Source organism: Diabrotica undecimpunctata, chromosome 5 (genome assembly GCF_040954645.1).
Source record: "Diabrotica undecimpunctata isolate CICGRU chromosome 5, icDiaUnde3, whole genome shotgun sequence".
NCBI lineage: Eukaryota > Metazoa > Arthropoda > Insecta > Coleoptera > Chrysomelidae > Diabrotica > Diabrotica undecimpunctata.
The window spans coordinates 134,352,796-134,368,914 of record NC_092807.1 but is presented as its reverse complement, the minus strand read 5'-3'; the positions used below and the strand labels follow the sequence as shown (position 1 = coordinate 134,368,914).

At 36.6% G+C, this 16,119-nt stretch overlaps 1 protein-coding gene across 1 annotated transcript in view; it reads right to left on the bottom strand.

Annotated features, from left to right (window-relative positions):
* Nucleotides 1-3,688: 3,688 nt before the first annotated feature.
* ex (FERM domain containing expanded) overlaps nucleotides 3,689-16,119 on the bottom strand; it is a 175,363-nt gene continuing 162,932 nt past the window's right edge. The window contains exons 3-5 of the mRNA XM_072532743.1: nucleotides 13,535-13,997; nucleotides 12,586-13,244; nucleotides 3,689-10,170 (exon numbers count right to left, since the gene is read on the bottom strand). Of these exons, the coding sequence (XP_072388844.1) occupies nucleotides 8,294-10,170; nucleotides 12,586-13,244; nucleotides 13,535-13,997 (2,999 nt within the window). The 3' untranslated portion in view covers nucleotides 3,689-8,293. The remainder of the gene's footprint in view (nucleotides 10,171-12,585; nucleotides 13,245-13,534; nucleotides 13,998-16,119) is intronic.

Below are 16,119 nucleotides of genomic sequence, written 5' to 3'. Positions count from 1 at the left end.
AGTACTTCTTCATTGGTGACTTTCTATCCATGGTATCTTGAGGATCCTTCTGTATAACCATAGCTCAAAAGCCTGAAGTTTTGATAGGGTTTCCGCCTTCAATGTCCACGTTTCTATAGCGTACAGAAGCACTGAATACACGTCTATAATAAGGAGCCTTATTTTTGTTTCTAGGGTGAGGTCATGGTCATAGTCAAGAATGCACTTTTTGTCTTTCCGATGCCACATTTAATCTCTTGGGTATTGTCCTATGACTCATTGAGTATAGTTCCCAAGTAGTTGTACTGTGAGACATGTTCAATTCTCATTTGGTTCACATACAGATTTGCTCCAGTTATGTTTTCCTTGCTGATGATTATCAGCTTGGTTTTGCTGGTGTTTATATCCAGTCCATATGTTCTACTTGTTTCCGTTATTTTGTTCATTAAGTTTTATAGCCCTTCTATGGTATTGGAAAACACTATTGTTTTACTACTACTAACACTACCGCAGGTTATTGAGCTTGACTCCATTTATTGAGATGCCTTCATCAATATATTTTTGAGCCTCTTCAAAAATGTGCTCCGAGTACACATTGAATATTAGTGGTGAAATTGTGCACCCCCCTGTCTCACTCCGCTTAAAATTTTAACCTGATCTGTATATTCTCCATCTATTCGAAGTACCGCTGATTGATTCCAATACAGGTTAGCTATTATTTTTAAGTCTCTTCCGTCAATCCCTGTCCTTATCAGCACTTCCATCATTTGTTTATGCCTGACTCTATCGAAAGCCTTCTTGTAGTCAATCAGGCAAGCAAAAACATTACAGCTGACATTTGTACATTTCTGAAACAATACCTGCACGCTAAATAAAGCTTCCCTCGTACCAACGGCGTTCACAAATCCAAACTGATTGGGCACAATTTGTTCCTCGCATTTCCGGTAGATTCTTTTGTGGATGACTTTTAAAAACAGCTTCAGCAAATGGCTCATTAGGCTTATGGTCCTATAGTCTTCACAAATTTTTGCTTCTGGTTTTTTGGGCAATCTCCGATTTGAGCCACTCTACTGGTATTTTTCCTGCCTTGTATATTTCATTAAATATTTCAGTTATTATTTTTATTTGTTCTGCATCTAATAGCTTCAGCAGTTCTGCAGGAATTTCATTAAGTCCCGGTGCCTTTCCATCCTTCATTTATCTGACGGCTGTCGTTATTTCTTCTGGTAGGATTTCGGGACCTGAATTTTCTTCAATTGTGGACCCTTGTATTGTTCTAAGGTCGTGAAAAAGTTTCTCTAAGTATATATTCTCCCCATACTTTCTTTTTATCTTCTTTGGTTGTGGCAAGATTGCCTTCATCATGTGTTATTTTTTTGCTGTTGCGTTTTCGGAACTTTCCAGCTATTTCCTTCACGTTTCGATGAACATGGAAGTTATCATATCGACTGTGATAGTCCTCTATTTCTTGACATTGTTCTGTTTTTTGTTGCTCTTTGGCTTCCCTTATTTTTCTTCTGACGATGATATGTATTCTCTTATGTTCTTGGAGATTTTCTTTGTTTTTTTTTCTCTGATCCATAAGTTCAAGTATTTCATCGGTCATCCACGATTTCCGTTTCTCTGTATCTTTCTTCAGGTGTTGTTCTTTTATGTCTCTCACTGTTTCTTGTATGATGGTCAGACTTTCCTCTATAGTTCCTGCATTTCTGCATTTTAGCACCTTTGTATTGAGGTTTTTACTCACCTTCAGTCGAACACTAGGATCTTTCAGTTTTCTAACATCATATTTCTTCATCGACTTACTTGTAACCTTCTTCATTCTGACTTTGAAATTACCTACACCTGGTACATGATCAGAATTTATGTCTGCCCCGGGTATGTTTTGACAGATGTACAACTGTTCCTATACCTGTTATTTACTAGCATGTGATCAATCTGTTTTCTTCCTTCCCACAGAATCCTGTGGATATTTCCAGGTGTACATTTTCCTTGGGTGTAGCTTAAACCAGGTATTCATTATTACTAATTGATTTGCTTCCGCAAAAATCTCCAATGTATCTCCCCGATCGTTCCGGTTTCCTAGACCAAATGATCCAACTGCAGATGATGTTTTGCTGGCCCCAACTTTGGCGTTGTCACCCATGACAATTGTAAGGTCTTATTTTTCAACCTTTTCACGACTTATTTAATGCTATGATATAGTTCTTCTATCTTTTCTTCTGTTCCTTCTGTTGGAGGTGCATTTATTTTTATTTATATTTATTTATTGAGCGTATTATATTTATTTATTGATCTTAGCGTTAGACAAGGTTGTATACTTTCACCTATATTATTTAATCTATATTCAGAGGAAATATTTAGTGAAGCCTTGGAAAAATGCGAACATGGAATACTTCTAAATGGAGAACGCCTAAACAACATCCGTTATGCAGACGACACCGTTATTTTTGCAGACAGTTTGAACAGTTTACAGCAACTGATAAACAAAGTAAATGAAGTAAGTGAAAGATTTGGACTTCAAGTAAATATAACAAAAACTAAATTTATGATCATCAGCAAAAATAAAGTTAGAGACGCTCAACTACTTATCAATAATACACCAGTGGACCGAGTAAAACAGTATAACTATCTTGGAACAACAGTAAATGAACAATGGGATCACTCACAGGAAATAAAATGTAGAATAGAGAAGGCTAGGAGTGCATTCAATAACATGGCCAAACTCTTTAAAAGCCACAATCTTAATCTGGAGATAAAAGTAAGGCTCCTACGATGTTATATCTTCTCAATATTACGGAGTTGAATCCTGGACACTAACTGAAGCAATGGAGAAAAATCTTGAAGCCTTCGAGATGTGGCTATACAGGCGAATTCTAAGGATATCATGGACAGACAAGATAACCAACGAGACCGTATTACGAAGAGTGAGCAAAGAAAGAGAGGTGATGTATACCATTAAAAGGAGAAAGTTGGAATATCTCGGACATATAATGAGAAACAGCACTAAATACAGATTACTGGAGGTAATCCTACAGGGTAAAGTATTCGGAAAGCGAGGAATTGGGAGGAGAATATCATGGTTGAAGAACCTGAGGAAATGGTTCTCCACAACAACAACGAATCTATTTAAAGCATCAGTCAATAAAATAATTATAGCCAGAATGATTGCCAATATTCGGAACGAATAGGCACTGAAAGAAGAAGAAGATTGATCTTATATCCCACACTGTATAACTGAGAATACAAATCCTTGCACCATTTTATTTGTTGTGGTAGACACTAGTTACGAAGATCCAGTGCAAATCAAATGCATTACTGTCATTAGCACAGCGCAGCGCTAACTATTCGGTGCTGTTAATTATATAAAAAGCATATTCACGCCACTGTTGAAATCTTCTGATACAGTCGGCAGGTCGGCTCACTCCACATGCGCGAGGTTGGATCTTCATGTAGCGGTTACAGTAGAACAACGGTTTTTTCAGTTTATAATCCTTCAATTGACTGGAATTTCAACTATCAAGGGATATCTCCTTAACGGTCATGTATTTTCTAATGTAAAACTATAATGCATATCCGTATTAAAAACTTTACAGAATTCTGTTACAACTCATTCCTTATCCTTTCTTTTCGTTTATCTCATTATTTTGTATAAATCACAAGACGTCTACTAGGTTTACTCTAACTTGGTAATTTAATAAAACGCAAGTTAATTTTTATTTATTTATTCAATCTTACATTACATTTAAAATGATGGCAGCACCATACACTTGGAAGCTTTATGCAATTTGGAATCAGGAAAATAAATAAACAAACATACTGAACAATACTAAAAATATTATTATTCAGATTAATATAGAATTTGAGCAAGTGTATACAATATCGCTAAAAATTGGATACTTTCGTGCATAATACAATAGTAACCGTTATGTACAGACAGGGATTCTTGATCGGACCGGAGTAAAAACAAATGTAATAAAAATTTTGAAAGCTAAAATAAATTGTGCATGTCCTTCGATACGTACTTCATGAACATTTCGTGGGCGTTCTGGGAAAATCCACTAACTCACAAAAGTAAAGTTTTGAGAAAAACGCATTTAAAGATTTCTATACCTCTTAAAAATCAGGAACACTGGTTGGTCAAGTTCTGGTACCTGGATATGATTTGGAAGTATGTTATCCACACGTGGTGTACACATTCATGTAAAAATATTTTGAAAAACATTATTTTATTGATGAAAACTGTGAAAAAGATGGAGTTAGTTGATTTTCCTTGTCGCTGAATGCACCTATTTAATATAACGGTTAAAACATTTAAATGTATAAATTAAGATTTATGGGGTAAAACTTTTTATAATAAAAGACAAAAAGGACTTGAATATTTATATTCTCAAAAAACAGATATACATAGAGATAAGTGCAGACACTAAGAGTTTTGATCACTCATGTCATCTTCGGTACCACGATCCTCAACACCGGGTTCAATTATGACATCTGTTACCAGTTTTGACGTGGGAAGAGACCTGTACCAACCCCGAAATTCATCTGGTATAATGTTGTTTTTGCACAATTTCATTAAATCCTTCTTTTTTTGAATACTAATAGGTAGGTGTTTTGTGTAAAGCTTGGGTAAATTTTTTGGTTGATTTGGTGGCCTCCCCTTTCCGTAAATAGGAATTGAGCGGTAGGAGTCGGTATGTCTATACTTGTATTGAATTATGCCTGGTTCATGCTTGGAATATTTTAAGCTTTTAATTAGTAACCAATTAACAACCTTCCCAGTTTCGTCTTTAGATCTATTTTTAATAAGATTTTTTGAAAGATGCTTCAAATCATAAAAATCTGTGTACTTTAGTTCTGTAATTTTGTATGGTTTGGAATTTTTTGATTTTCGCGTAGATCGGGCTATCCGGAAGATATTTAACCAATCGTTCATTGAATAAACAGATACATGCTTTTTCGCTTTTTCTATCGCACTATGCATCGAATCAGCTTCCATATAACTGTGTCCGCTTTCCAGAAATTTATGTTCTATAACGTTAATACATGAATTGTTCACTGCGTATAACAAAAGGGCTGCCACATGTTGATTTCTGTTTTGTCCTCCACATATATCAGACTAAAATGCTATTTCAGTTACATGTGGAGGCAACTGGTTAATGTATTTAAAGAGGCACGTTCCTATCTCTGAACTCCCTCGTTTGCCATTTATTTCAGTCCAACAATAACAACTTGCTTCTTCGGATGATTGGTATATGGTAAGGTTTTATACACATAATTTGCGAGAGTAATACATTGGGCTAACATCTGAACTTGGTATCTGTAACACATATTGTAGATCAAATGTTGCATACACAAAAGTATTATCTTGTAGAAATCTTTCTTTATCTGCTTGTTTTGCAGAGTAGCAGTCATATCTCCTTTGTAAATGACACTGCAGTCTCATTATCTAGGTTTTCCGCTGTAAATGGCTTATGCGTTTCACATATTAAGCACTGATGCTTTTTCGGCTTAAAAAATGAATAATTATAATTTCGGCCAAATATTCGTTTGTACGTTACCAGTGAAACTGGTGGTTTTCCTTTCTCCTGCAGTTCCCCCGTTTCGCATTTTTCTGTATACAACTGATACATTTTGGATATAGACAAATTGCTATCCAAATACTGCCTTTTAGTGTCTCGTCGGGAGTAATGCGATTCCATTGTGGGAAAACTTTCTATGTGGCGTTTTATCTCGGCGATAACTTCAGGCTTAGTTTTCTTGGCAGGAGATGACATCCCCCTTTTGTCCTTACCAACAAAATTTCCAGATGAACCTCTATGTTTAAAAGCATTTAGAACAACACAGTTACCAATGTTAAGTGTTTTTAAGAAGAAAAGCTGGCATATACGACGTTTGGTTTTATTCTTCTGAAAATGGTATTGTTTAGAATTTTGACGAATAACTGAGTCATCATTTTTGCGTCGTCTTCTTTCTGGACTTTTTACGGTAACATTACTTAAAATAAAATGTTTCTGTCTGACAAAATCAAGATTCCAGTATGCTAAACATATCACTTTCCTGTCTTCTGCTGTGAAGTCCTCGTGACATTTAAAGCGACAATTTTGACAATCAACTGGTTGGGGTGTCTTAGCTGGTCGTTTCTTTTTCTTAATTTGATAATCTAAACCCTGACTTCGTCTTCTCCTGGCAACATTACATTTCCAAGTTTTAAGATTGGTTGCTTTCCACCTATTTAATTTTTTGATTGGACTCCTACTGTTTTCAGGGCTGTTCGGCTTAGACAGAGATAAATCACTATTATACGTTGGATCGTTGACGGAATCATCACTAAATGGATCTACAACAAACACTAAAATTAACGAATTGTACTTGAAATCTATATAAGTTTTATACCGGACAGTGGAGTTGTAGTTCTACATATTGACAGAGATTGTGGTTCTTCCTGAACAGCATTGATTGCGATTTCTTTAGAGAAAGTACCAATTTGTTCCAGTTCTAAACAAAAACAACAGTATTGTTAATAATCGTATTATTTTAATAATAAAATAATTACAGAAACAACAAATAAAGTGAATACTAACCTCAATTTGAATTTTGTGCCTTCTCAGCATCCTCTACCATTTTACACAATAACTTTCCTCTGCTATACATTCTAAAGAATTTTATAAACTAACCACGTTGCATCGACGTCCAAACACAATTAAATTTAATAAAGTGTTTAGCAAACATAACCGCACTATTTGGAGTTAGTTGATTCTCCTTGTCTCAGGTTTTACTATTGCGGCTTGTATAGGCAACTAAAATTACACTATGTGCAGTTAGTTGATTTTTCCTGTCAAGCTTTGTAATTGTTTGTAAATAAGAATCAACTAAGTGCACTTAATTTATTTCTGCTGTATAAAAAATTCCGCTAAGGGAGTTAGACTAAATCATGGTTCAGATTTAAAAATGATGAATGACGAATTTGAAGACATAGGGTTTTTCCTGTTAAAATATTGATGTTTCTGGATTTAATGGTAATAAAATGTCAATATTGAAAAAAATGGAGTTAGTGGATTTTCCCAGAACGCCCACGATTTGTTAAAATTGAATGATATATATATATATATATATATATATATATATATATATATATATATATATATATATATATATATAATCGTGATAGCTTGTATTTCTTTTACAAAAATGAAAGCCATCTTCCAAGAGTTTCAATTGAATTAAAGATGACGCATTTGAAAAATATCTATATTTTAATTATATAACGCCATCTGTAAACGAGTAGGAGTATTTGTGATACCACATATTTATATAATATTGGCGAGTTGTTAGCGATAGCTCGTTTTGGGTGTAAATGAGTGATTCGATGAATGATGTCTTTTCGAACAGTTTCCATTGGATTAAAGATGACGTATTTGAAAAATTACGCCATCTGTAAATGAGTAGGAGTATTTAAAATGTGGCGATACCACATATTTATAAAATATATGGACGAGTTGGTAGCGATAGTTCGTTTTGTGTGTAAATAATTGATTCGATGAATGATGTCTTTCGATGAATTGGGAATGACCCGGATTTGAGCACATGTCGTAAATAGAAAGGAAAAAAAAAATAAAGAAAGGAGAAGCTAAGAACTATCGCTTGTCATAGTGATTTTAAAACTCATTCGATACGACTATTTTAATTAAATCTCCAAAAAGAACAAATATATAATATACAACAAAAAACTTACTGAACTACTGAATTAGGTAACGACTAACAAAAAATATAAGATATACAAGAATATACAAGAGTTTTTGGAACTTCAAAAAGAAATGTATAAAACAAAGTTTTTCCGTGAAGGACTTTTTTGAAACTTTGATATAGAGAAACGCCCTTCAATACTTACTACTTATTATATCACACCTTATTTGAAACCACCTTGGATATCTTTTTTTTATGATTCTGTTATATTATTTAGGAACACGTAGTAGAACACTAGTGTTACTAACGAATTATTGATTAATATTATTTACAGATACATTTTGATATTTTATATAAATTATATATAAATTACATTAAAATGTGCGTATTTGAAAATATTTTTAAATTGCCAGTAAAATTTAACTTACAAGATTTTTATTAAAAATAATACATTTTTGCTCTGGTCCGGTTTCAAGACTCCGACAGTGTGGCTAATATATAATGAGAGCAATGGGAATAAGCCACAACATCGGTTGATTCCCTAAATATATTGCAATGATGGCACCCTGAGTAAAACAAAATGAATTCTAATCTACCACTGGAATGAATAGTTTTTAAATTGGCGCACTCACGAATGGGACTGCATAGTCTTGTGTTTAACACGTAAATCGGTTAGGACGTAATTATTGGGAGTAGCTCGAGGTATGTCCGGCAATTTGTCACCAGGATGCCTGTGATGAACCGAAGGCGTTTTTCTAGTTTGCTGCTTAAGTTTACTACTATTTAATTCCGTAACTGGGTATTTAGATCGGGAAGGAGAGCTTAAAGATTGCCGTGAGATCACTTCATTTGGATGCTTCGGCATTACAAAGGCTTTCGTTTGCTTTAGAAGCGATCTGTCATTGCACAATGCAGATATCAATGGCAAGTCCATTTTCTTACTTTTCTCTCTTAGAGTACGGATATCTAAAGCCGATGCTTTATTAGTAGGAGATCCATTCTGAGTTTTATCACTTGCACTTTTCTTTAAATCAGTATGACTACTATTAGGAATTTCTACTACTGGGATTATTTTTTCGGGAATTGGAGGTGGTGGCGGAGGAGGCGGCATTCTTCTAAACTTTGGGGGCTGTTTCATATCTAAAGAATTGAGAATATTGTCGTCAGATCTGGTTCTCATAAATTTCCCAGGTCTATTCGGAGGTAATGGTGGTGGTGGAGGATCCAGGCTTCCAGTTGACGAAATGCTTGGGGCACCATAAACAGGTAACTGAACATAAGTATCTGACAGATTCTGACTTGAAGCGTATCTATTCAAATAAGGCGTACTTCTGTAGAATATTGGCTGTTGAGCTAGCGCTGCCAATAGAGAGCCTTGTTTAGCCTCCAAATATTCTTGTTTGCTTATAGCTGGTTCTTTTAACGGAAAAACCACAAAATCAACGTCACTATACATTTGTTGTTGGTACTGTTCTATTTGTGACCTTGAAAACTGACTTGTGAAAACCGTCGTAAGGGCTGTGGGAGGTGGAGGAGGAGGTTGTCTTGGAGTTGGTGGTGGGGGCGGTGGAAGAAACGTACAAGGAACCAATACACTTGCTTTACTAGCGGCAACGTCTAAATAATTATTTGGAGATACCACTGTGTTTTTTATTGGTGGTGGGGCTCTCGGAATTTTTGGAGGTATTGGCGGAACAGCACTAGGCGTAGAATAACTTGGTGATGAACTAACACTTACGGCACTGGCGTGAGCCGTAAGTACGCTGGGTGATCTAGTGGTAATAAATCTAGCTCCGGCTTCTTCAAATGGATAAACTGGAGGTGGAACTGGAGTCGAATTTTCGGGATACGGAGGAGGACTTCGTAACATTCGTTCAGATACACTTGCACCATCGTCAAATTCGAGACATGTACTTTCCACTGCCGGTAACTTAGTTAGTTGTGCCCCATATGGTGGAGGCGGAGGTCGAAATCGCTGTTCTACACTATCAATTCGTTTAGGTGGAACTGGTACATATCCTTTGTAAGAAGAAGGTAAAGTGACATAATCCGAATCGGAGTCTAAGGTATGACTAACACTTTTGCACAAGGGATATCGCCCTACTATCAAATCTGATAGTTCTTCTGCTGAAAGTAATGTTTGTTTGCAGTCAGTAGGGTCGCTACCATCTCCGTGAAATGAACCAGAGTTGCTTACGTTTGAATTTGTCCTGTCCCTAAAATGTCCATCAACATGATCTTCTGGATTGGAAAATGGTTCACTTGATGTACTATATTGCTCACTAGTAGCGGTATAGTGATCACTGGAACTGAGAGTATATTGTTCACTGGAGGTTAACGTGTACACTCCACTAGTGTGACTACTTGGGGCAGGTCCAGATGTATACACGGCTTCGGTGGTATCCAGTTCAATACAGGTTGCATCGCTGAGCGCTGAATTTTGGGCAGTATGCGAATATCCCAGTTCTAAGCTGCTAGTAGTAGAAGATCTTCGTCCTTTGACTTCTAAAATAAAAAAAAAGAAATTAGGTTTACACATACATTTAAGCAATACAGTGATCAATAAATCAGTCCAACTGGCAGCATATGCAGATGACATAATTAGCATGAGCAGAGCCAAAGCAACAGGTGAGAATACTACGGAACTTAAATCACATGATAAATAAATAGGCCTGTCAATCAACTAAAAAACGATTAAAATCCTAGTACAAAGAATTAAAATACGAAATAAGACCATAATCCGACCAACAGTGAGCTATGGATGTGAAACTTGGGTTATGACTTAAAAACCTGTAAAACGCATAGACATCTTTGAAAGAAAGGTACGGAGACAAATACTAGGTCCTATTAATGAGAACAACAGATGGCGAATCAGATACAATTATTGAAATATAATATATATATATATATATATATATATATATATATATATATATATATATATACAGAACTGCCTTTATCTCAGTATGTCCTGCTACAGCATCTTCAATTGGTAGGCCATGTATTTAGTAAGGCCTTTATTAAAAAAGGTATCCTAAATCCTGGATTTAGGATATAATATTAAATTTTTATAGATCTGTACTTGCAGTTTTTCTTTATTAGTGCCTTGAAGGATATTTCTATAGCATAAATATCTGCTTGGACGATAGAAGAGTGATCCAAATTGCTAGAGACAACCATACTGCTGAACTGCAAAGAAGAATCACTTTAGCATGGGCCGCATATGGAGCTATATCACACATCTTCAAGAGCAACATGCCAAATTATAGAAAAAAGAAGACGACCGATCAATGTGTGCTTCCAGTCATGACTTACGGCGCCGAAACACTTTCCTTAACCCAGAATATAGCAACCAAACTCATAGTAACTCAAAGACGAATGAAACGCTTACTACTTGGACTGACTCTAAGAAACAAAGTTACAAACTAAGAAATAAGAAGAAGGACAGGCGTCACATATGTGATAGATCGTATAGCATGGCTGAAGTCGAACTGGGAGGACCATGTGGCCAGAATGAATGACAGGCTGTGAAGCCACAAAATTACAGTGTGGAGACCACGATCTGACAGAAGAAGCAGAGGTTGGCCACTTACACGATGGACAGACGATATCAAAAGAATTGCTGGGAATTGGCTGCAAAAGGCTTAAGACCGACAGAACTGGAAGAAATTAGGGGAGGCCCATGTTCAACTTTGGATGATGATGATTATTAGAGTGCCATACGTAATACAAAGGTCTGACTACAGTGAAATATAGCCAATACATCTGTTATGGTTTCATATCCCATGTTTTCCCACAAATCCTTAGATATGTATCATACTAAATAAGTGTAAGCCGCTTATCTATTATTACTCCTAGATATTTGACCTCACTCGACTCTTTGACAGTTTTTCTATACAGAGCGGACATTCAGATGTTATCTAGGATTGACAGAGTTTTTCCCTGACCTAGTAACGATATTTAATGTTTTTTCTTATTCTTTCATCTTCCTACTTTATAAATAGGCAAAATGCCTGTTTTACTTCGGTTTTTAGCCTCAATTGACGTTGTCTGACCATCTTTTCCTCGGTCGTCCCGATGATCTTCTTCCATTTGGTGATTTGTCTCTTGCTATTCGTACTATTCTATTTTCTGTCATTCTTTCGATGTGTTGATTCCATACCACTTTTCTTCTTTTGGTCCACGCGTTTTTTCCTCTATACCACATCTCGCTCGTATTTCCTCACTTCTTACTCTGTCTCTTAGAGTTTGTTTTGTTATTTTTCGTAAGACTTTCGTAATGTTTTTTGAAGTCTGCTAAATAGAACCTTACCATATTTTCATCTTGTCCTAATTACTAGATCATTCGCATAGACCTGCACTTCTACCTCCTGTGGGTCTAGGAGCGAGATCAAGTCATCATTAGGAGTGACTATAGGAGGGTAGAAAGAACTTTTCTTTGTGGGCAGCGCTTAGCTCTTTTGTCCAAAAAACTCCTCTCCTGTAGGTAATGCCGCTTATATTTCAGTATTTCCGAATGTTGCTAAAAAGCTGTTGATAGTTGATATTCCGAACCAAGTTTTGGAAACTGTTGTACGATGAACGATTTCAACAGCGCTCTAATTGGGACGGTATAATTCTTCTTGACTGGCGTGTACCATATCACTACAATGAAAGTTGAGCTACAAACATAATGAACGAGATCAAGCAAATTAAAACCCAATATTTTATTGGTCTACGGTGATCATAATAATGTATAGTAATATTATTATAACAAAAGACAACAAATGTATTACGATCTACAAGGCCAGACATCAACAACTAAAAAAGAGAAAGAATACCAAAATTGGACAGTAACGTCTTAAGTCAACAGTCTTATACTTTAATTCAATATTTAACGTGGTTTATAATTCTTAAATATCTTGATATTTATTGACTTACTTGTTTGAATAGGCGTAACGACAACAGTACTGCAAGATGAACTGCATTGTGATCCAGCACATTTTCCACTAGGGGTTTTTGTAGAACTTTCACTTAATGTTGGCTTCACTTCCTCTTCCTCTTCTTTAAGAGTCATCGTAGTCAAAGCAGCAGTAGCTGACGCCGCAGAGGTTCGGCTACTAGCAGGCGCACTGTCCAGCAGGTGCGCTAGTGCCAAACTTTCTGTCGATTGAGCTGGTGGACTGGTGATCATTATTTCAAGTTCATCTTCCGAATGAACACGATCGCTAACGATTCCAGATGTGGTGTTGGACGAAGTTGAGCTTATAACTGATATACGTTGGTCGCAATCCCATCTTTGCCTTTCTTCTTCTTCCCGTCGTGCTTCGTTAAGACGTGGTGCTACAGCCATACTGAATTGGTGAGCAGCTTTGCACAATGCCAAAAGGAGACGACTTTTTTCATCGCTACTTGTATACAGGGTTAATTTTTCATGACCAGTGCGTATTTCGAATTTTTTTCGCTCAAAACTGAGTTTTCCAATACTGCTCCATAAAAATATTGATGGTGGATTATTTTCTGGGCATACTTTTAGGCCTCGAGGACATACTGCTAATAGTAGAGAACCAGGAGCTGGCTCTGATTTAGAAGCCCTTAACCTAAAAATTAAAAATAATTAATATTACTGACACAAAACTGTTCGATTACTTTAAATTTATATCCAAAACTATTAATTTAAACTTATATAGTACAAGTTTTTAAAGTTAAATGTTAATATTAGTTAATAATAGTCGTTAAGTTAGTTGTTAATATTTGTTAGTATTTAGACTTTAACCAAAATGATTGTCGCTGAAAGTAAAATTTTAAGACATATTTATGAGTTGATGTATTTATATAGTTTGTCCGATATTTTTCAAACTGTTTTCAAAATGCAAGATAAAAATATTACCTAAATACGTGAGCGTTGACTGGTTCTTGAAGCTGACAAGCTTCTGCTATAAACCTCCCCCGAGCCTCATTCTTCGACAAACCCCTGTGAGTCCTATGCGCAGCTTCGATAATCCTAAGGGCCGCGGGACCCCGCATATTTGGAGGAACGTAGTCTTCTGGCCGGAATGTCGTGGTTTCACTGTAATCTTCCAAATCGGCCTGTAGTGAAAGCCCCGCCAAATGGGTGCCATGATCTCCAGCAGCTCCGGACGAAGCGTTGAGACGTAGTTGGAGGTAATAGTGGTGTCTTGTAGTTTCATCTCTAAGTAACAAGGGACTATCGACATAAAATTGAACCCTGAAGTAGAAAGCCAATGCTGGACGGCCGTTGGCATCGAGTCCGTGGCTGTGAGAGGAGCGCCAACTCTTCGGGGCATATTTGGAAAGCTTGCTTTCTGGTTCAGCAAATAGGTATTCTCCATCTGTAAAAAAATATATATTTAATAGTATTTTAATTAAATCTTAATAAATGTCTTTATTTTTTGTTGTATATATTTTATTTGAATACAGCTACATTTGATATTTACAGTTAAAGAAGTTGGACGGAACTTTGACGACGCGAAAACCGATGCAACGAAAAACGGACAAAGATTTAAAAATATACAGGTGTAATGTACGGATACTTTCATCATCATTGGTGCTACAGTCCTATAAAAGAGCCTCGACCCTCCCAAGTCTATTACGCCAGTCAGTTCTATCCATTGCCAACTGTTGCTAGTTTGCTGCGCCTATTTGTCTACCATCCTCATCTACACCATCCCTCCATCTGAGTTTTGGCTTACCCCTACTTCTACTTCCCATAGGTTGCGACATAAGGATTCTTCTAGGAGGGTTGTTCTGCTGTGATCTTGCCAGATGTCCTGCCCATCTTAGTCTTCCTATGTTTATAAAGGATACTACGTCTTTACCACCAAATATATGTTTATATCTGTGATATATCTCGTAGTTGTACCTCCTTCTCCAAACACCATTTTCACAGATGCCACCGAATATTCTTCTCAGGATCCTTCGTTCAAATATAAGCAGGAGATTTTCATTTGCCTCGGAAATGGTCCATGTCTCCGACCCATATGTCAACACTGGTTGTATAAGGGTTTTGTATATGGTTATTTTTGTTTTTTGGCTTAAGTTTCTGCTTCTCATATGTCTACTCAGTCCAAAATAGCATTTGTTTGCTAGGAACGGAAGTAGAACGAGGCGAAGCGAAGTCGCATGAAGTACCTGTCTACACTCTCGTACTTCGCGAGTAGTATAGTGGCCGCTTAAAATAACGCAATCCTATAAATGAAATAAATAACTATCAAATCTATTTTTAAATATGATAACACTAGTTGCCGATATGGTGTCTTGATCCAAATTGTTCCAGATATTAAATATTCTATTTGGCAAGAAGTTCACCCTGGACCTTGCAGTAGTCTGATCCCTCTTTAATTTGTAACGATGGCCTCTTAATCTTTCGTCTTGATTTAAAGGTCTTGAAAATGGTGTTTGGTGTTTATGTTCCCAAAACTATATTTTTAAATACGGAAATACAGAATTACTTAGTTCACCTCGCAAACGTCGCTGCTCGAATGTCGTAAGATGAGCCATGGATTGATAGTCTGTCTTCATAGTAAGGTCTTACACAGCCGTATGCCAGTCTTGTGGCTTTACGTTGAACATTTTCAAGTAGGATTTTATCGTGACTAAGATTTGGATTCCACAGTGGCCCGACAAACTCAAGCATAGGTCTGACGTATATTGTGTAAAGTTTACTAATAGAAGTTAGAGATATACGTGTAAAACATTTAAGAATCAAAAACAGTTTCGAGTTAACACGTTTACACACCGACACTATGTGATCAGACCAATTAAGTCAATGTTAATTATCACTCCTAGATTGCTGTGGGAGGTTACCGAGTTTAAGGGATGTCCATTAATAAAATACGATTGTGATGGGTTATTTTTGCCGACATGTAGAACAACGCATTTTTCAATGTTAAATGGAAGTAACCATTCTGAGGACCATTTTAATATTGCGTCAAGATCGTGTTAAAGAACATGGTTAATAATTAGATTCATATATAATTTGGTATCATTAGCGTAAATGGAAACCTTATTGGATAAAATGAGCAAAAGATCACTAGTGTAGATACAAAAAAGGAGCGGACCAAGTACTGGTCCTTGTGAGACTCCACTCTTGACTGGCTTATCTAGTGAGTAGTCTTCCCCAACACGAACCCTGAAGCTAGCAAACTAGCAATTTAACTGGCAATCGACGTCAGGATCTTTATAGAGGGGGGGTCTGGAATCTTCAAAAGACATCTCAGTCCAGAGCGCCGCCTGACTAACTGTAGTGCAGGATTCGTTCTTCGTACTCCCGGCGATAGTTCCCGAGGTACTTTAAAATGCCCTCTCGTCGCCGAGTCTACGCCGAACGCCTACCTGCTAAACCAGACCCTCCTCTGTCATCCAGCGATCCGGAAGCGGAATGGCCGCTGTAAGGCCGGCATCACTTCCGAATCACTACCTTTATTCATTCATTCTCCATTCATACACATCCAC